General features: G+C 35.7%; 5 protein-coding genes across 7 annotated transcripts; 2 read left to right on the top strand and 3 right to left on the bottom strand.

The window, feature by feature from the left end:
* Positions 1-653: 653 nt before the first annotated feature.
* On the bottom strand, positions 654-3,260 carry LOC108971029. 2 transcript variants are annotated; one of them, XM_018936798.1, is made up of 4 exons: positions 2,275-3,260; positions 2,115-2,199; positions 1,871-2,050; positions 654-1,762 (listed from the first exon to the last, which is right to left on the bottom strand). In XM_018936798.1, the coding sequence occupies exons 2-4, from the start codon at positions 2,166-2,168 to the stop codon at positions 1,523-1,525; spliced, it is 474 nt and encodes a 157-aa protein (XP_018792343.1). In that variant the 5' UTR covers positions 2,169-2,199; positions 2,275-3,260; the 3' UTR covers positions 654-1,522. The 2 variants fall into 2 exon arrangements, with proteins under 2 accessions (XP_018792343.1, XP_018792342.1); XM_018936797.1 differs by lacking the exon at positions 2,275-3,260 and having other exon boundaries at positions 2,115-2,265.
* Positions 3,261-3,301: 41 nt separating this feature from the next.
* LOC108971027 (mitoguardin) lies at positions 3,302-5,859 on the bottom strand. The gene is made up of 5 exons (XM_018936795.1): positions 5,714-5,859; positions 5,393-5,647; positions 4,428-5,318; positions 4,031-4,339; positions 3,302-3,772 (listed from the first exon to the last, which is right to left on the bottom strand). Exons 2-5 carry the CDS (start codon positions 5,459-5,461, stop codon positions 3,464-3,466), a joined length of 1,578 nt encoding a protein of 525 aa, XP_018792340.1. The 5' UTR covers positions 5,462-5,647; positions 5,714-5,859; the 3' UTR covers positions 3,302-3,463.
* A 130-nt stretch (positions 5,860-5,989) lies between these two features.
* Positions 5,990-10,495, top strand: LOC108971026 (anoctamin-8). Its single transcript, XM_018936794.1, has 12 exons — positions 5,990-6,128; positions 6,193-6,593; positions 6,679-6,773; positions 6,832-6,938; positions 7,234-7,504; positions 7,570-7,782; positions 7,860-8,133; positions 8,189-8,454; positions 8,523-8,819; positions 8,881-9,014; positions 9,702-9,878; positions 9,932-10,495. Exons 2-12 carry the CDS (start codon positions 6,575-6,577, stop codon positions 9,960-9,962), a joined length of 1,884 nt encoding a protein of 627 aa, XP_018792339.1. The 5' UTR covers positions 5,990-6,128; positions 6,193-6,574; the 3' UTR covers positions 9,963-10,495.
* Positions 9,889-11,252, bottom strand: LOC108971028. The gene is made up of 3 exons (XM_018936796.1): positions 10,854-11,252; positions 10,633-10,773; positions 9,889-10,574 (listed from the first exon to the last, which is right to left on the bottom strand). The coding sequence occupies exons 1-3, from the start codon at positions 11,163-11,165 to the stop codon at positions 10,497-10,499; spliced, it is 531 nt and encodes a 176-aa protein (XP_018792341.1). The 5' UTR covers positions 11,166-11,252; the 3' UTR covers positions 9,889-10,496.
* An 8,397-nt stretch (positions 11,253-19,649) lies between these two features.
* Positions 19,650-20,350, top strand: LOC108971014. 2 transcript variants are annotated; one of them, XM_018936777.1, is made up of 3 exons: positions 19,650-19,773; positions 19,837-20,016; positions 20,072-20,350. In XM_018936777.1, the coding sequence occupies exons 1-3, from the start codon at positions 19,708-19,710 to the stop codon at positions 20,282-20,284; spliced, it is 459 nt and encodes a 152-aa protein (XP_018792322.1). In that variant the 5' UTR covers positions 19,650-19,707; the 3' UTR covers positions 20,285-20,350. The 2 variants fall into 2 exon arrangements, with proteins under 2 accessions (XP_018792322.1, XP_018792323.1); XM_018936778.1 differs by having other exon boundaries at positions 19,695-19,777.
* Positions 20,351-21,248: the final 898 nt, after the last annotated feature.

The raw sequence follows: 21,248 nt of genomic DNA, 5'->3' as shown, positions 1-21,248 counted from the left end.
TGTCACAGGATCTAGTGCGTTCAAAATTTATCTTCTTCCCAATCTAAATTACTAAGAACGATCTGAAATTATATAAACGTTTATATAAATATTTTCTACCTTCAACTGAGGTGCAGTTGGATCAGGATTATTATCCGGCCAAGGACTGTCAACTCGGCACTATGCCTCGAAATTACTTCAGGAATGCTATTATTATTGCAACGTGTTCCTACTCCCCGTTATGATGGTAAGTATTAAATAAGTTGTCGTCGACGTCATTCAACGGTAGGCCCTAGAAACGTGCTGTTTCGACGGGGTCGGACCAAAGGAAGAGCGGTGTCAGATGAGTAGGGCTAATGGGACATGGAAAAAGGCGGCCAGTATCATGCGGATACTCATTGCACGCAGGACATATATTAGGTATATTGGAGTCTTTTCTGGATAAGTAGGAGTTTAACCTCCAGGACGAAAGTGCATAATGGTCACTCTCGTTTCTCGCGGCAACTTGAGCTCTCATCTGCAGTGCGTTGTGGTTTGACTCCAAATACGCTATTCACTGAGAGGGAGTGTTGACGGCTCCGCTGTGAATGACTGTCAGTGCTTGTCGGAAGTTAGTTGCGTCAGAAGTCTGGTCGGCGTAGTGTTTGGTGGCGTCGCTGTAATTGAGGATTGACCTATTGATGCTCCTAGGAGGCAGCAACTGCTTGGAGAGGAATTCATTATGTTCCTTAACTGGGAGCATGCGTCCTCACCATAGAGGTGTTTGATAGAAGTTATCAAGTGGCATCCTGACGTAATTCGACGTGACAAGTCTAGAGCTTTCTCGTATGCGCTTCACTGCACCCAGGCGATCATATTGGTGCGGAGTAGTTAAAGACCGGCCGACCGATTGCCTTGTAAATTTTTAACAACGTTTCAATGTCCTTCGTATGAGTAGTGAAGGAGCATAGACTGTCAAAAGTCAAATCTAAAATTTTACGATTCTTGACAGTCGGAATCTTAGCGCCATCGACTGCACTAATAAGGTTAAGTCTGTACTACTTCGTACAGTTTTTGAATATGGTCGCTGTGGAGTTTAGTGAGAGTGAGTGTTAAGTTCCGTGCAGCGAGGGAGCGAGAAAGGTCGGTGAGATATTCGTTTATCTTCGAAGACATGCCATCGATCCCATTGCCTGACGTCAATATCGATGGAAACTCCCTCTAGTGGTTGTGGGGATGTGGAGATGTAGAAGTTTCCTGCGAAACCATTTCTTTAATTCTCAGTTTTGACATCAAAATAGTATGGACGATTGACGACCTCTTCAGAGCTGTAGGGAACGTGACTGACTTTGGCAAAATGTTTGAACGAGCCACTTATTCCTGTTATGTACCTTTCTCTCTTATCCGATAAATGTAGAGAGCAACTAATTTGACATAAGCTCCAAAAGCTCCAAATTCTTCGAAAGGATGAACTCGCTAGGGCCAAGCTCCTGCTAGTGGTCACACACACAACTCACTTGGGCGCATGATATTAATACACTGGGTATCATAGGTAGCACTAATTTTATTGACGATTCTTTCTAGCTCTTCGACAAACGCCCACAGTTAATATTATATTGACTACAAAGAGTAAAAACAGCGCCACGATGCCTAACAGCATAGCAATATTCAAGATCAAATACTCCGACTTATCGAAAATATCGCGTTCGAAATGCTCATATACATAGTCCCCGAAGAAATTCATATCAAATATAATGGCGGTGACAAGTCCAAAAACAAACATCGTCCAAAGCACAATAACAATCTGAAAATGAAAGCAATTCCTCCAACTCCAGCATCCTTACAAGATATACATACTTCTTATATATTTTGTATAAGATATACATACATACATACATATGTAGGTACTTACAAATATGCGCACATGGAAACGCGTTTTCGGATAGTTGGAACTGTAGAACCAAGTGCTGAAGCCAAAGATCAAGCACAGCACCATTGTTGTGGCCAGTGAGCACTGATACAAGAACATATGCATATCGTCCGGGAATGTGATCACGCATGACAGCAGCAAAATGGCAAACAGGCACAGCAGCTACATTGTACGTTTGTGTGTGTGTAGTGATATTATATATGTACATGTATGTCATCAATCTTACCGCAATTATGATTTCAATAACGGAGATCCACTCCTTCATCGCAGGACACTTCATACTGCACACAATGCTCTTTTACAAGTATTTGCTGTATGTATTTGTAAGCACAAATGTTTGTACGTGCGGCTTTACAACTGTTTTTATTTTTGTTTTTGTAACTCACTTTTTGTCAATAAACCTGCCACAATTTCGCCGCCTTGATTTCTAGGTTATATTCTCATTTACAGTGATTTTTAGCAATTAGTTTAAAAATATTTGTTTATTTTTTTTTTATAAAATAAATTTACTATATATTTTAGTTGAAATATTATTGTTCTAATATATATAATTTTATTGCATATAAAATAATGAAAATCTCACAACGAATGTGTGTGTAGAGAATAATTAAAAAGAGTTTAAATGCTTTTGCTACTTGTTCAAATTGATTCCAGAAGTATTTTGTTCTTAATTTTTTCCTTTAAAGTATAGCATATTGCAAATATTAACAAATTGTAGTGCTTGCTTTAACGAGTAAGCAGACGGGTATGTATGTAGTTGTGAGTGTTGGCTTATTTGGCTACGAAATTTGTAAGAAAATATAAATGCCACGCAACCGTTGCAGCTGAGACCGTTAATAATAATGAAATATTCACGGAATCAGAATGCTGAACTGGCTTAATGTGGACCCATAACAATTTTTATACATTTTGTACTAGTTAAAGATAATAACTTAATCATTTAAGAAATATTCATTTCAGTTTTTAATAACAATTGCTTACGACATATAATTAATTAACTGAAATTTCGCTTTGAAATATTTTTCTCTTATAACCTACAAAAAAGAAAAGTAAAATATAACAAGAAAGTAAGCAGATCTAGCGCGTGTACATTGGTAACATAATTGTTTTTGCAACAATGCAAATATACAAATTTATATGCAAGTTGCATGGCGAGGAACACACTAAAATGGCGGTAGAGACTCCACACATACTCACACCATAGCATTTCATATACGCAAATTGAGCAAGCACACGCGCTGACAATTGGAATAGTAAAAGCTGTTCACAACATTATGGAATTGGTATTACATTATTCATTGCAAAAACAAAATATATGCATACATATCGACATATGTACAAAAGTTTATAAAAAAAAATTGTTTCAATGCGCTTTTGCTACAAAATTTGCCGTAATTATTTTATATTGTTCAATACTAAAATTAAGGTCTTAACTAAAATTAAGCGCTTAAAAAAATACACTTAAACAAATAAAATAAAATGTTCTCAAATCACTTCTAAGTCCTGTCAAATCTATTTCATTTAGTTTTCTAAATTTATTTTGTAAATCGTCAAGTTTCAACTGTTGTTATGCAGCTATTGACTAAACTTCACACCAATATTATTGACACGCGTCTTCATGTGTTGCAGTATGTCTTCGGCAAACTCTTCGACAGTTGTATAACGGCTGGCTTGAAAACTGAATATATCCGCTAGAAAGCCCAGCATTTGATCGCGAAAGTAATGGCAAATGTCGCGCAAATTTTCATCGGGTCCAAAGAAACCCCAGGCCATGAGTGGTGATAATTGCTCGGAGATAACATAAAAGTGAGCCATAAATCCGTTAGTATATTTGAGTCCATGTTTTTTGGCTTTTAGCACAGACCAAACAGCAGTGCTGAGTGCCTGTAAGAGAAAATGTTTAAAATGAGCGCCTAACAGTATGCAATATCTTCAGATTAGCAGTGGTTTCAAACTTATGACAGCAGCAAAGTAGACAGCGGCATATATGCGTGCGGGCTTTATACAATATTTTTGCTGCTTTAACAATAAGTACGCGTTTTCTTATCATATATTTGAAGATACATCTGTGTAATATTTGTATTTTGCAGCCTCCGTTGTTACACATACATACATAAKTTGCATAAAAATTATATAACTTACCATTTCTTTGAATCCATTGGAGAGAAAACGATTTTGCACGACCGCCGTAACACTGGCGGGTGGCGCATCTAGATCTCTAAACGAGTCTAACACAATGAAATCCAAGCAAATGTCGTAAAAAGTCATCGCTTTGACATTACGCGCCTCCAGTTCCTTTTGTATCTCATCCCAATTACTCGGATTTTGCAAATAGTTCACCATATCCTCGTAACCAACGAGAAATTCCTTAGTGTCCTTATCGCCCAGACATAGCAGGTCGGTAAGTATTTGACGTCCTGTGTCGCAGACCCATTGACCGATTGCGGGATCCTGAAAAAGTTGAATAATTAAATTAATAACTAACTTCATGCATATAAATAACACACAAATATATACACGTCAGTTCCGAAGCACTAACCTTGAACAAGTATTGAAATGCTAAACGCACGCAGTGCAATTTCACCAAATATTCCGTGTCACTGGAACAGTTTACCAAATCAGTCCGTATAGTGCGGTAAGGTATAGGCGTTTCGTCGTGATGTTTCAACGCTGCATTGTATAATGGATATTGATCATATGAGGTGTCTACAAATTCCTCAAAATCGCGCATATCGGCTACTTGGTCTAAAGCCGAAGCAAAACTTTCAGCCGAATCGAAATTTGGATCGGAACCGGTGCGACTCATAATTGATCTGTGTGAACGTTTGTCGTCCTCATTGCCATCATCTAGCGCATGACCGTCTTCCTCCAGCTCATCTATAGACGGTTCGTCCCGAAATAGCACGGAACGCTGATCTAAGAATAACAATTCACTTTGTTCCTGCAACGTGTAGGCCATGTCAAGTAAATTTTGTATTTCACGACAAAATTCTGACTCTTCAGCAGTGGTAAGTAATGCCGGCACGCCACCGGGTGAATTATGCGCAGCTAAAGCATCTTCCCAATAATTTATAACTGTATCCAAAGCCTCCATGCCCATTACACCTAATTGTTGTGCTGTTAAGTGTACAACTATGGCGCCTGTCTGGCTTTGCGTAGTAGATACTAGTGCCCCAGCACCTATGGATCCAGAGGCAAGTGACATACGGTCTGAATAGGCGACCGTAGAACCGGGTGGACTGCCGGAACGTGCGGATGCCTTAGAACCGGCTATAGATATCATATCATTAGGGCTGCGCATACTGTTTCGTGTGCGTCGACCGGTATATTTGCGCGTACGACGAGGCGGACGCGGTGGTTTTCTGCGCCGTAGAAAGCGTGCTAGCACACCAAGTAAGGCTACGCCCGCCGTTAGCGAGAAGAAAACAACCTGTTTGTGAAAAAAATATACTTAGTATACAAGTATGCGTTATAATTAAATATGTAAACACTAATTGCAATTACCTTTTGCGAGGTAGTCATACGGAAGGGAAGCACGCGAATGCTTGACCATTTTGGAATTAAGCCCTGCATTTTGTTTGAGCGTATTATATTATTTTATACCAGAAATTTAATATTTGTTCATACGCTCTCAACCATTGTTTCGGTTACGCCCGATCGCTCTTTGTAGGTTAGGTGCTGCAGTTGTGTCAGTGGTTGCGGCGAGGTCGGTAAGCGTTGCTGTAAAGGTAGTCATGCAACCGGCAAATATATAATAGCCTACATGAAAGCGTCGATCAATACAAAGTGTAAATCTCAAAGTCCTCTAAAGTAAGCTCATATTACCTAGATGGAATAACCCTTATTTCATGTATCTTTCACTATATTCAATTGCTCCATGTCAAACACACTTCGATTTTTCACACTTTGCACATTAGTTTTGAAAACAGTTTCACACTTTTCTCTGCTCTTTTGATAGAAAAATATTTGTTTTATTTTTCACGGCAACGATTTCCACTTTCCCCTGCGGAATTTATTAAATAAAAACCAACAACACTTTCTATTGCATCACAGCGATTAGCGAAAGACGATTCCCAAATAACAATAACAGCAGAGGAGAAAGAAAAACACAAACGGTGTAAAGTTTGGAAATCACGTTCAACTGACATTTCTATAGAATAACAGCGGTGCTGCCAATCAGACAAAAACTATCTGCCTCGAATACAAATGTTTTTCCCTCACAGTGCTCCAAATTCACCCAGTATTATAAACAGCATTTTAATATTTTTGAAAAAAATTATGAGCACTTTTTGCAATTATTACAGAAAGCAATAATTACGATCCTGATCCGGAAGCTGAAGTTCTATGGGAATGGGATCGCATGCCAGGCGGTGCTGCTAGTAAGCCACCAAAGGGCGAAAAGGCGCCCCTTCGTAACAAAAACACAAATGCCGGCAAAGATGACAATGTTATATCGAATTGTTGTTGTTGGTGCCTTGTGATTTTGACAATTCTTACTGCATGTTTATTGTTTATTTGTTTATTTCTCTTACACCATATCAAGTAGGTTCATACTTATACTGTATTTATGTATTTTTGAAGTATTTTTGCTGCATATTCATACATTGCCAAAAAGTTGTTGTAGGTGATAATTGGTGGCCAAAATTACTAGATACATATATTTATTAATACAATAAAGAGTCAAGAATGTCAGATGGTGCCAAAAGTGTGTATTTTGTATTTAAAAATTTTCTTCTATTTCTCCAAGCGATTATGAAATACATAATTTGAAATTATTATAATTTTACAAGGTCCACGTATTACCTCGATTATCGAGAATCAGTTGTTTCGGCGCCAACGGAGCATACGACAAAAGCAATCAATTGATGTACCCGATTTCGAGAGGGTAAGTGATCTCATCCCATTTAAATTGCACATATTTCAATTACTATGAACTTTTTCAGACATATGCCGTAATAATTTTCTCAGAGAAGGCCAAATTGCGCCACTGCCAAGATGTGGAGAAGATAATACAAGAATTCAAAGTGCTTACAACGCTTGAGGTTGTAAGGTAAATGCAAAATATGGTTTGTGTGTGAGTGTGTGTCTGCCTTTTCCTAACCTCTAATAACCGCAATATTAAAAAAAAAATAATCTTACATAAAATTCACCTTAATGTGATAATTTTAAGTAAAAAAAATAATAATATTAATTAGAAAAACTGTAAAAATATCAAAGATTTTAAAATTTAAAATATCAAAGACATGAAAATGAGAATATTTAAATATTCTATATTGATACGAAATTGATTGATGATCACACAACAAGTAAAGAAAATTAACAACATTTCCTGTTTTCTCTTCTAGCAAAACTGAAAAATACCTGTATCTTTCTGCCTCTACGGATACATTGCTGCGTTTCGCCGATGAGGCCGAACTGAGTAAGCTCACCATCACCGGCAGCATGCAAAAGTTCAATTGCGATTGCATATCCGATTATTTGCTGCCTGGCATGACCCCTGCAGATATCGTGCGTGAGTTCGAGGGTCCAGTGCTGATCAAAGATATCGTCAAGCCAGCAATTCTCTCCTACATAAAGAATGGCATAGTCGAAGATTTCTTTCCACTGCACAATATTGTGAGTGTTGCTAATTACTTTATATTTTATTGACTTATGTTGTTTCTTCCTACTGCCATTTCTAGGAGTATTTAGATAGATTCGCATTTGATTGGAAACGTCGCCAATTGCCCATTGAAGATATCTGCAACTATTTTGGCGCAAGCATTGCACTTTATTTCGGTTTCACTGAATTCTACACGAAGGCACTAATATTTCCCGCCATTTTCGGTATGCTGCAATGTGTGTGGAATGTGAATTTGTCATTGGTTTGCAGTTTCTATGTGCTTTGGACAACGGTAGTTGCAGTTTTCTTGAAAAAAAAATATATTTCTTTTATTTTATCTCAAAATTTATAATATTTTTTGTGTTTTAGATTTTTCTGGAACTGTGGAAGCGCAAGTGCTCCGGTTATTCATACCGTTGGGGTAATATAGAGATGAGTAGTCTGGACAAACCGCGTACAGCGTATTATGGCGTCCTAAAACCGGATCCCATAACGGGCAAAATGATGCTGCAATATCCCATGTGTTATACTTATTTGCAAATGTATTGTGTTTCATACCCGGTCGTGCTAATGTGCGTCGCTGCGGCATCTTATTTTGCCCTGTACCAGTTTCAGATAGAAGCCGAGGTACTAGCAGATTTTGGTAGGTGTGAAAATACTCTTAAAAATATATATTTTTTAATAAATGTTGTTTCCAGGTCCCGACTCTTGGCTACTATACATACCCGTTATCGTACAATCAATACTCATTGCTATTTTCTCGTGGGCTTACGAGAAGTTAGCTACCTTCTTGACTGACCAAGAAAACCATCGCACACGCTCTCAATACGATCGTCATCGCGTGAATAAGTTAATGCTTTTTGAAATTGTCAACAATTTCTTTTCACTATTCTACATAGCATTTGTGCTGCGGGATTTACAACAGTTGAAGTATCAACTAATGATGCAGTTGCTCATCTTTCAGGTACTACGTTTGTTAGTTTTTTTATTTAAAAATATACTATATAATCTTTTTTTTATTTGTCACAACAGATTGTTTGCATTGCACAAGAAATTGGCATTCCCCTCTTGGCTGTGGTGCGTCAGAAATTCGTAAAGTATATGCATAAGGAAATCGATGAGGATGTGAAGACTAATGTCAGCGATTTGGCACGTTATGAACAATGCTTTTATGAAGCTGGACTCGATCAGTATCAATCGACCTATGAGGATTACCTGCAAATGTGCATACAGTTCGGTTATGTGGTGCTGTTCGCCGCTGTAGCGCCATTTGCTGCTTTGGGTGCGTTAATCAACAACATTTTCGCCATGCATATTGATTTATTTAAGGTAAATTGATATTTTTCCTTACATCTTGTATTTATCGTAACTTGTTTTGCTACCCTTATAGCTCTGTAATATATTCAAACGTCCATTCGGCAGACGCGCGAAGAATACTGGCGCTTGGCAGTCGGCATTTGAATTGCTTTCGGTGATGGCGATTCTGAGCAACTGCGGTTTGCTCTATTTGCAGCCAAATGTGAAGTAAGTGCGAATTTGTTTTTACTGTTTTGCTTTATAGTGTTTAGTTATGTATTTCAATCTATTTTAAATTGGGGGAAATAGTTGTTGCGCAATCATAAATAACGGATACCTATTTGTAACAGGTTTGCTAGATAGTTCATGATATGCCAAATATTAGACCAGAGTTTCAAATGTTATCTTAAAAAATAATTGAATTATTTAAAATTATTTTTTTGTTTGGTAATTTCGAAAATCTTAAATTACTTTTTTTTTTCTAAATTTATATGTATATCAAAACAAATAAAAATAAAATTTGAAGTCCCATTACTGGATTTAAAAAATAATTTAATTTGAAATAGCGTTTTAAAATTTCGAACTAGAGCTCGAACTAACATACTCTTTAATATTTTAAAGCAAATTTACATATTTAAACGGTTTAAATATATTTTATCAATTTATAATTCTAATTTTAGGGTTAAAAATTGTATTTTTCATTATTTAATTCCGATTTCCCAATTAATTTAAATAATTAAATTTTCATTTCACATTAAAAAGCAGATTTTCATATTTTAATTCTAATTTTGAGAATAAAAACTATTTTTGTTTTACTAAAAAACATTTTAGAATAAAAATTAGATTTTCAAAATTTTAATTTCAACTTTGTGTAATTAGGGCACATACATATACTAATGCTAGCTTCATTTGCAGAGGATTTTTCTCAAAACTATTTCCACAAATGCCCGATATTACGTTTATACTCTTCGAACATCTGCTGTTGGGTTTGAAATTTGTTATACACAAAGTGATACACGAGCGTCCGCGTTGGGTGCGCATAGCCTTGCTAAAGGCTGACTACGAATCTGACGAGGCTTACAAAAAACTGAAGTAAGTTAGATTTGGTGTATGAAATAGCATAAATAATAAATATATATTTGCAGAAAATTCAAGGCGCTTAACAAAATCGACTAAAACTATGTGAAATATGGACTAAAAAATAATCTCTTGAAAGTGACAAATGAGCGCAGGTGCACTATCTATATCCACTTGAGTACTAGTGGCAAATCAGTCATGTTTTAAATAATATTTTTTTATTTAAATTTTTAAAAAATTTTTGTTTTTAATTTCAATTTTTTCTTTTAATATTTGTTTTTTTCCCAAAACATTTGTCGAAAGCAGTTGWCAATATTATCCTATTTCATTATTAAAAAAATATTTATAATTATTTATTATCATATTTTAATAACTAACTTTATACAAATGATTTCAGTTATTGTTTTACTATTTAAGTTATTATTTTAATTATTTTGTATATATAAATGCCCCCAAATATTAATATTATTGATAAGAGAAATACTCACACTTATGTGCCTCAAGTGTGCCACACACAAAGTAACAACTTAATTTTTATGTGAATTTCTTACAAATTAATGTGTAGATATACATACATACGAACATGTTTGAAATAAAGTCATAACAACTATTTTGCTATACTTAACCTTCAAGTCAACGACTCCCTCTGTAATATCTGAAAGCCAAATAGGCGTCGATGGCATGTAAAATGCCCGCCGTATAGCCTATATACTGCAAAGTAATGTTGTAATTAATTATATTATGTCAGTATAACGGTTGTCTCACTTACATAAGTCGCCGTCATTGCGGGATAGGCCCAAAAACCGGGACGTACCAGAAACTGCGGTTGCAGCCATACCACACAGGTGAAACCCATATAGCTGGAGGAACTGAAATACATGCTGCAAGCGACTGCATTGAAGAGCGTCTCCTGGAGAAGAAATAAAGTATTTCAAATAAGAAAAAAGTCTATGAAACAAATTTGCCTGGTTCTACTTAAAAGCCACTTACGAAGAGTGATTGTCTAATGAGACTGGAGGACTTCTCGGAGAAGCAATAGCATATCATCAGTATGGTTGTGGTTGTGAAGCAGTAGGCGGTCGTCGTCAGCATGCTGGTCAAAGCTTGTCCAATTGTATCCGCTGCCGGCACGCCGTAACGCACCAGCAAGCCCTCGCATAGGAAGGCCAAAGTAAGTTGGAGTATTTTCAGGAGGCCCACACGCGAATTCACGAAACCGAAATTGACGCAAGTGCACACGCGACAACAACAAAGTTTGAAACCAAAATTTTGGCCCATGCCACGCATACCAAATGAAGACATGGCAACAAGGAATTAGAAGTTTGTTATTAACTTTTTATAAATATATTTTTTGTAATATAAATTTTTTATACAATATTTCTCAATTAATTTTTTCGATTACCTTTTTTCCAATTAATTAATTTTTTTAAGTATTTTTTTTTTTTTTAATTTTAAAAACTTTAATTTGAAGTAAATTTTTAATTTAATTTAACTTTTTTGCGATTAATTATTTGTTTTAATTTTTAAAAAACTTTTATTTGAAATAATTTCCTTTTTCTTATCGTTATTCTCTTTTAATTTTTCATTTATTGCTTTAGTCCTCACGTTGTTAATTGCAACATACAAATAATTGGTTATTCATGAACAAAGTTGAATTGTAAAAATACGCGCTCCGCTCTCACTCACGCACTTTTAGTCAAATGCGCTTTCATTCCATAGCTAACTAACTGCACAACAGGATATGCTAAAAATAGTTGCCTTTCGATCCCCCAAGCAGACTGCCGCTATTGTGGTCCCTGACCTAAACAGATCGTTTACTGCGGCCGCGTCTTTCTTCTTGTTTTTGTTTACAAATTGCAAGGCACGAAAATAAATTCGACTAAATGCAATTGCCTACACGTGAATGTACACATGCATACCCACGCACACATTTACATACATAAATATATATAAATATTACATGCTACATATGTACATATGTTATATATATTTTTAAGTAGATTCATAAACGCATACGAAGTCAAATACTCAAGTACGTATTTACCTTAGAGCGGGTCGATTTTTTTTCTCGATAAAATCGCCTATGCGGCAAATGTTTGACGAATCAATCTAAACAACTTTGCTTAAGAGACTATGGTTCTAAAATCGTTTTCCAGACAGCGATTTTTAAGTTTAAAATTTCACCAGAAGGCAATAACAACAAAGATAAGTCTCCATTAAGAAGGCAAGGTTGAATAAAGAATTAAAAATCTTAACAAATTTTGAGACTGGCTCTCTACCAGCCTGTGCCTTTGAATTCACATTACAGCGGACTCTAAGTGTGGTGGCTACCGGAAAGCGGCTGAATATATACTGGATTCCAGACCACAAAGGAATTTTGGGAAACAAAATAACTGATGAGATTGCCAAAAGTGCCATTCGTTTGACTACCGAACCGGAATTGGTAAAACAGAAGTCACTAAAAAAAAATTAGTTTTTTTTTATTCAACATAGTTCCTTTCAAGGCTGACACACTGATTACAATCAGCCTCCAACTTTTCTATACCATTTTTGTAGTACGATGTGTCTTTTGCTTCAAAACGACGAAGGTTTCTTCCCAGCGAGCAGAATTATTTTGAGATTTGATAACAGAAGTGTTGTTCTTGGTGAAACAGTGAGATCGTCCCTTAGGGCCAATTAAAAATATGGACTTAATTATAGTAACGCTTTCTATGTGTCAGACCGGGAACTTTTCAATGAACTTGATACAATAAAATTTCCGAAGGAGCTTACAGATAGATTAAGGTGAGATGACATGCCTTAAGAACATGTTCAATCGCGAAAATCATGTGCAACGGTTTCGAAGAGAAACACTTACACTTCTCGAAAGGACTGTCGGAGGGCTGTTTGCCTTTGACAGTTCACAACCAATTCTCACATGTAACGACGATGCATGAAGAAAGTACAGGGAATTAGACATGAATGAGGCCTTTTATGCTTCCGTTCAGAATATTATAGAATTGACTTAGATATCTAGTAGCTTCGTAGTTCAAGGGACTAGATGAAGTATCAAACTTGGATATCAAGTCGCTTTTGAGATTCATAAAATGCGTTGACATCTTGTGTGACTAATACTTCAGCTCAAATTCAATTGTATCTCCATCTGGTATTACTAAAGAGCCATAGATTTACCATATGTATGGCGCGACAGCCGACCAGTATACTTAACCTAAACTCCAAAATTTCGAAAAGATTTTCCTCACACTTTCGTTTTCTGGTCTTCGGCGAATTGTTGTCGCTGTCGTCTTAAGGCAAGAACTCTTCCTGAAATGCACGACGGACTTGGTTCGATAAACAAAAACAAGTCCGTCTCCTAACTTTTGATTTTCTTTAACATTAAAGAGAAAGAGTGTATCTCTTTATTAAAATGCACTAATTTGGAGGCAAGTTTCGGCTCTTTCGCTTGTACAAAACCAAGCTAAATATATTAAATCTTAAATTAAGTCTTGAGCGATAACATTATCTTCGCATCAATGGTATTTCTGAAGTAGTCTTCAGAAGATATAAATAAAGATTTATTTATGGAAACTGCGAGATTTGCTGAAGGCTTGAGGATATGTTATCAATATTAATTCAATATAATCCTTTGGACTTTACCATACGTTACGAAAATTATGATTGCGAATGTTTACAATTTTACTTCTAGATCAAGTGCTAAAAATTAGGTAAGGAAACATAATGGTTCGATGGGAGTAAGACCAATTGTTAGCGTCATATCGGAACACAATCGACTGACCGGATATAAGCTACATAGTATGATCAGAAGACTTGTACCCTACGATGACAGTACAAAAAAAGAACGTTTAGACTTTTCAGAACGCAACCTTATGCCTGTCTTGATTTCAAGTGGGCATTATCTAAAGCATGCTATAGCAGAAGAGTACCTCTGGAATGGTTCATAAAAAATCAGTTTGACGAAATTCCCTCTTAAATAATTTCTTGGAAGTCCATATTACTGCAGACGAAGACCTCAGGTCACAGATTTGACTTAAAAATTATGGTAACTGTAATGTAATGAGTTTGTCCATTTATTGACCATTTCTTTGCATGTCCCTGGTTGACAAAACATCACATTTCTTGACACCAGCATCAGAAGACGTTGGCAATAAAAACTTTATCTTCCACTAAATGTTACACGCGTACCGCTCATTAGGGTAAGGAAGGTGTATTAGGTTGACAATGTGTTTCCACGTCCTAACCAATTAAGGTTTTTTTTTTAAATTAAATTAGTGGATTTAACAATATGTGTAACTCTTGCCGCCTTTACTACTTAATATCTTTTAAGTTAGAACAATGAGAGTTGTGGAAGATATCGCTGCTGAAGAAAATTGGAAGTTAGGTAATGTTCTGCGTCTCATAAACTTATGCTTATGTTCTGCGGATTCTATTTTACTAACTTTTTGAACATGGATCTTAAAGGTAGATGTCTTGCTCCTTTAAAGTTATTTACCTCGGTGTTGAAGCTTTTGGTTTGCTCGTCATCAAACTACCCAAAACCAATTTTGCGATATGCCCAATAATTCATAACTTGAGGTGTTCCTCTTGAGTCTATTGCTTCAAGCAACCCTTGAAGGAGCTGAATTGTAGTAATTTAGTTTGAAGCTGTCTTCTTTGTATGGATTGTTAGAATAGAAGCCTGCTTCTGTTCTTGTTTCACTTTAGATTTGACATATAAAAGGCCTTACTTTCGGTCACAGTTGAGCCAGAGAGAGGCTTTCATTAATAAATCGATACGAAATAGTTAATATTCTCCCTCACAAATTCAATCGAAGAGGGAATTATTCAGATCGAACCCATATCACAAACACAGCTCATTGTATTTAATCACATTGATTTTGCCATGCTTTTAGCTATGGTAGAGAAATCTTAAATTATTGGGTTTTTACAAAAAGTGATTGTTATTATGGATCAAATTTAATGCCGAAATGAGGAATACTCGCAAAATATTATAAAAACAAGAATGATTTTTTTTATTTAATTTTTTATGATGCAATTTGTGCGAAATCTTAACTCAGGCAGTACTAAAGGTAATTGGTAAAAGAAAGAGCTAATTATTTTGCCCTTTTCTCACAAAAGTGTCTAAATAAAGAACGGTTCCTCCAGGCCCAGAAAGCGCGCAAAATTTTAAGCCTAACTGCGCTGAAGACAATTCGTGTGCATTTTGCCATGCAATACTGCACATACATATAGATACATTTAATTACATATGTATGTACATAAGTACATGAAAAGTATAATCAGCCAACTTGCCGGCGAATCTCTTGCTTCGTCTTATTAAAATCGGTTATAAGTGCGCTTGGCGGCTGAAGGCGTGAATAATAATTGCATAATCTTTTGTTTGTTTACATTGGCATACGTAATGACTAACAGTAAATTACAGAGCAGCACATAGCGTAAATTAGCACATCCAACTATTATTTAATGGCAGCGTTAATAACGCTTTTTATTTTAATTTTATTGCGATTTAAACACCCGTACCCGCATGCGCCCCCGTTTAATCCGAAGTGCTGCTGAAAAGTGCAAAGATTTATGCAGCAATTAATTCCTACCGATGTAAGATAAATGGCAATAAAAACTTGTTAAACTCTAGACAAACAGATCCCCTCGAAATTTATTCCGACAAATGATTGCTTGGCAGCACGGAAAGGTTTTTACAAAGGTTGTGAAATACTGAAATGCCACACACACACCCAAATACAAAAGCACTGGGCGTAGGTGAGAGAAGCCAGGCTACGCTGATAGGGCCCGTACACGACACACATGTGAACTGTGATCTGTGTGAACTCGTTTCGCCCATACACGACACACAAATCCATTTTGCGTTCCTTCTTCACACAGTGAACATGCTCCACAGGCAAGCGGAATATTTCTTGGAATTTATTTCTAATGTAGCACTTTTATCTATTTATTTGTTTTTCGTTAATAAGTTATTCCAACTTTTATTTTTCTCAATTTTATTTTTATATTTATCACTTTTCGTTTGCCAAATGGCTAATTAATTTTTTAAAAATCAATAAACTCTGAAACGCAATCTATATTAATGGGGTAGACTGCTTTAGAAGCTTCAAACAATCGACTTTTTTTTTTGATTAAATCGCTTTAAAAATTATCTAAAAATATGATAAAAAATATAGATGGGAATTCGAAATATTATCGAAGCTAGAAGGGAAATAGTGGCCGAGCGTCTAGCAGATATATGTATGTATGAGCGCTTGGATGAAAAGCAAAAACTTTGACGCGCGATTTCTCGGTTTTACATTTTTACAATTTTTCTTAATTGGCGACTAAACGTCATATGGAATATGCGGCAAAGTTTAGATATTATCTTTGACATTAAAGTATCTTCTATTTAAACTATAATAAATAAACTGAGAAAAGTCAAGTTTGAACATATTTTTAAACAACATTAAGTAAAATTTCTTTGGGACAAAAATCCCTTTTTTTCAATTTTTAATATTTTTGTTTTTAAATTTTACACTTTTTTTTGGAATTTTCTTAGTTTAACTAGAAGATAAGTTATTAAAAAATATGAATCTCTCAGAATTTTTTGTTTTTGATATAAATTGCGACCTGCATCCTGCCCGCCGTCCGAAAAATGCACACGCGAGATGCAATTGCTTCCCAAAGGCAGAATATTAAAGATTTTGTATCCAAAAAATTTGTGAAAGATGTTCAAATATATAATTATAAAGCGTAGAAATTTCACTTGAATCAATTATTTCTTTCCCTCCCAAAAAAATTCTCAAAAAATCGGTACGCACACAAGACCATACACGAATAAACCGCATGCGCACACATACCGATCGAACACACTTGTGTGCCGTGTATGGACACTTCGATAGCTTTGGTTGCGATTTATTAAGTTGTAATTCCTTACACATACATACATACATATAGTATATACAAGCGGTCATTCGTATATGATGGCAAGGCGTAAGTACATATGTAAATCTCATAGCCTCATTATAATAAGCCCATTACATTGTACATCCTATATACTATCCATTCCTACATATGCTTCCGTGGAATTTATGTACATTTGAATTCCGAACAAAATCATATTATATTTATATTAGTAAACTGACGTTGAGCAATACCAAAAACCCCGTCAGGATCGGGAAGGACCTCTCTCTCCGAGGTATCAAGCGAGTTTTCAGATAAGAAGGCTACCAATCGTGCGACTTCTTCAATCTGCTTTTTTAGCGGAGGATGCTCAAGCAACAAGATCACCTCTTTTTAGGAGTCAAGCATTCATAACCAAGCTCTCCGATGCTAACACATAAGTCCGGAAATTTATTGATAGGGTTTCCGCTTGCAGTTTTTATGGATCAATTGGGGATTGGTCCAACTCATGTTTTCGTAATTTCTGACTTCAGAGACTCTTTATAGATTCTCAGCATCTTAATTTTAATATTAATTTATTTCAAAAACGTCTTCTAAGAATTAGTGGTTATCTGTAATTTGCAATACTTTGCGTACAAATTTTTATTACTTGCTTTCGTTATTTTACAAATGTATTTATAAAACAGAGTGTTATCAACTTTGTTTTCCAGAAAAATCACATTTCTGAAATTTCTCATTAAGTGTTATTTCCTACTGCGCCGCAATTAATAGTCAGTTAATTAAATTTAATTATAACACTATCATTTAATTAATGCAATTATTGGGAAGCTTTCACATCACACAACTATTATTGTTGTTGTTTTCTATAAAATTACATATGTATATAAAATATGGCTGAGAAAGCTAAGAAATTGCGGTATTCTCACACAAAAATACCAACAATGCTTATTACATCATTATTATTCATGAGCTGCTTATAAAGTTCTTCAAAACAAATCAATTAAGCGTGATTGTTTTCCGACTGAGAAAGTTCGAAAATTGGGTGAAACGTTATTGCAACACTTATGTAATTGTGACGTTGTTTAATTTAAAATCGAGCATTTCATGGGCCATAAAGGGCACAATGCACTGGCGACACTGATTTGAATAAAGTTGCCTTTAGTTTTCACAATTGACGTCAAATCTAATAATTACTTATTGGGAGATAAATTTAGACATTCAAGTGCTTAAAAATAATCATTGAATATTTAAAGGATCAGATACGAATTTAACGACTTGTACCGTTGAGCACAGATAAAAATAGCACTTTCTTCAAGGGTGTGAGCACAGCAAAGCAATGTTTTCTCATATTCCATTCACCCAGCTTCGCACTTACGACTTCAAGGAAACAGTTTAGAACAAATAAACTTTTCGCTGTGGTCTGAGTTTAGAAAATGGGATTAAGTAGAGGCAAACAAAAACAGCCATTTTGCACAAAACTAAGCCTAAGATTATTACAACTGGAACTGAATTAGATCTGACGCTGGTCATGAACAAAATTCTTATTGGATGTTCACTAAATAATTTCGTTTTTTAGTGCAATGCAAACACTTTTTTTTACTGCATTAAATATTTTATTACATTCTATATTCTCTTTTTTGGAAATAATACCTTTTGCTATCTTTCAGGCAAGAGATTGTTTCCACGCCAAAAAACTGGTCCAAGTGGTTTTTGACGTCCTGATTTAAGGTGAAGGTTCTAAAAATTTTTGTAGAGACCTGAACCAGTTGAACCCTTCGTGCTATTGAAGCTGCCAAGTCTGGAGAATATGTTGGGTGTAGTAGCACATCCTATTCACGCTGCGAAATCTTTTGGCCTTTTAAGGCTCGCATTACACTGGCGAACACTACACCTTTGCTCTTGGTCAATTTTAGCCTATTCTATTTAAGTGAATCACTGAATTTTTCCAGCTGATCCAGCTGAATATACTTCAGAATTTATCGTGGTATTGTTGAGCAAAAGCTTAAAGTAAACAACCCCTTTAAAATCCAACCCAATAGATAACATAGAATTTTTTTGGGTGACTATCGGCCACGGTCGTTAAGGCGACGTAGCAAATTTCGTTCTGTAAGAACTTGAGGAACTCTCAGAGGATCGACACATAACACCGATTTTAAAATTGTTATGACAGCATGAAAAGGAGCTGCCTTTGTACCCGTATGTCTGAATTTGGTATCCCCGCAAAATTAATACAGTTGTGTAAACTGACTTTGGGCAATATCAAAAGCTGCGTCAGGATCGGGAAGGACCATTCGCAGCCGTTCGATACCAAAGGAGGTTTCAGACTGGGCGATTTCCTATCGTGTAACTTCTTCAATCTGCTGCTAGAGAAAATAATTCGGTCTGCAGAACTTAATCGAGAACGTACAATCTTTTTCTTTATCATTGAACTCAACAATTTCGCCGTTAGTTCTGCTTTCTCTAGAAGGGATAAAGAAGCGAAGCAAATGGAAATATCCCCCGTCTCCAATTGACGTCACATTGCTCAAATAACGACAACGGAACATTGGTAGCTACGATTTGAAATTGCTTCAGATATTGTTTCTTCGACAGTCAAGATTATCTAATCGGAATAAATCCGAATATTAATCCGACCAACGACTGTACAAAACTATTGGTGAATGTGTTCCGTCGCTAAAATAACCACAATGTCTCAGGTTCTTCAATATACCATAGTTCACCAGCTTTTTTGTTGAAAAAACGGTTTATTTATTTGTTCGATAACATATTACAATTACCATACAAAAATACATTTCTGAAAACTCACTAATCACTCAGTTTTCTAATTTATTTCCAATCACATGTATGTATGTATCGCAGGATTTCTGAATCAAAACAAAAACACTGACAGTTGAAGAAAAATTATTTGCGAGTAAAAAACTTTTATTATTGATAATACTTATATTTGTTTGTGTTTTTTAAAATGCCGTTAAACCTAACGCATTTGCAACGCTGCATCATCTCGACGGCATTTTATGTTGTGTGCTTCGTGGGTATTACTCGCATTTTAACGAGTTCCAAACAAAAATTAATATGTCTCGCTTCTCGGCAGATTCTTGAAACTGTGGCTTGTGCGCTCATCTACGACATGACCGACTCCGACTGCATAGGCGCGCGTGAGATCTCTACTTTCATGTGGTGGTCAGGTCTTTTAGTCTTTATTCCCATTATACCGGATATATTGTACTGTATCATGGGCATACTAATATCAGAGCCATTCTATGCAGCACTGGTGAGTTCCAGTTATTTCGTTTATCCTTTTTTATGCTGATTTTTCTTTACCCTAGGGCGGCTGCTATAACATTGTGATGTTCTGTGCGTGCGTATTGGCCTGCATATTTGCCTTCCTCTCGGTTACGGGATGTGGAAATCCGAAACAGTCGACAGTATTAGCTGTTGGTGTAATTGAACTCATTGCTGGCATAGTACATCTGGTATTCATATGGTTTATCAAGGAAAATCTCGATGAAGGCGAAGCTTTATTCAGTAAAAATTTTTAAAACAAATGTTGGAGACTAATGTTTATATAATCTACGAGCCTTGCATATTATACTATATGGAAAAACGGGAAGAATATTTCTTTTAATTAATCAGTGTTTCTGTTGTGTTATAAGTAAGGCTATATATGTATGTACAAAGTGAAGTGGAACGGAAAGTAAATTTTATAAAGATCATGCAGCACATATAGGAGGTAGTCGTGACTCATGGCTCTACACTCGCATGTTGCAGGCAAAAATGTCTAGTATTTATATTATATACATTATTTGTTAAGATGGCAACTCTATTCTATATATGCCTATCTTAAGTTATTTTCCGTAACTAAACCCTTTTGGAGTGTTTTGAACAGCCTATAGAAATCTTTACTTAGTTGTAACTCTATTGAAAAGTTTGCAGAATGTATGGTACTCGTTGGAACCCAACATCAGTGGCGTTCAGGCTGAACCAATGAGTTGAAGCTGCTTTGTAGCATTTACCCTGAGCAAAACTGTAGCCTCTTGTAAATAGTGGTTTCTCCAGAAATTATTTTCTACGAACGAAGTTAGCGAAAAGGTAGGATAACGTTCGCATGTAAGTCTATATATCAAATTGGTTCATTGTCGCGAACAATGGATCCATGAATGCTGGCAATAACGCAATCGATTCCTTCAAAACACTCATCATATAAATCCTATAGTTCATATAGTCACCAAAAATGCAAAACAACGCATAATGCATAAATTGGAAATCCTTGTCAGATATAATAACCAATATATTGGTTAGTCGAAAAAGTCTTTTCCTATTTTGTATGCAGATGTCGTTGCAGTCGTATATAGTGCTAATAATCACATTGTGTCATACCATATAGTGTTGGAGAGTTATTCTAATTTTGTTTCAATATTAGTGGTTGCCGTTATATAGTTTTTCCTTCGCCTTTAAACTTATGAAAAGTGTTGTTACATTATTTTACATTTTAGGTGACAATAA

The sequence above is a fragment of the Bactrocera latifrons genome, unplaced genomic scaffold, assembly GCF_001853355.1.
Source record: "Bactrocera latifrons isolate USDA-ARS-PBARC rearing strain unplaced genomic scaffold, ASM185335v1 scaffold_32, whole genome shotgun sequence".
In the NCBI taxonomy this organism is placed as follows: domain Eukaryota; kingdom Metazoa; phylum Arthropoda; class Insecta; order Diptera; family Tephritidae; genus Bactrocera; species Bactrocera latifrons.
This window is presented reverse-complemented; position numbering and strand designations above follow the sequence as displayed.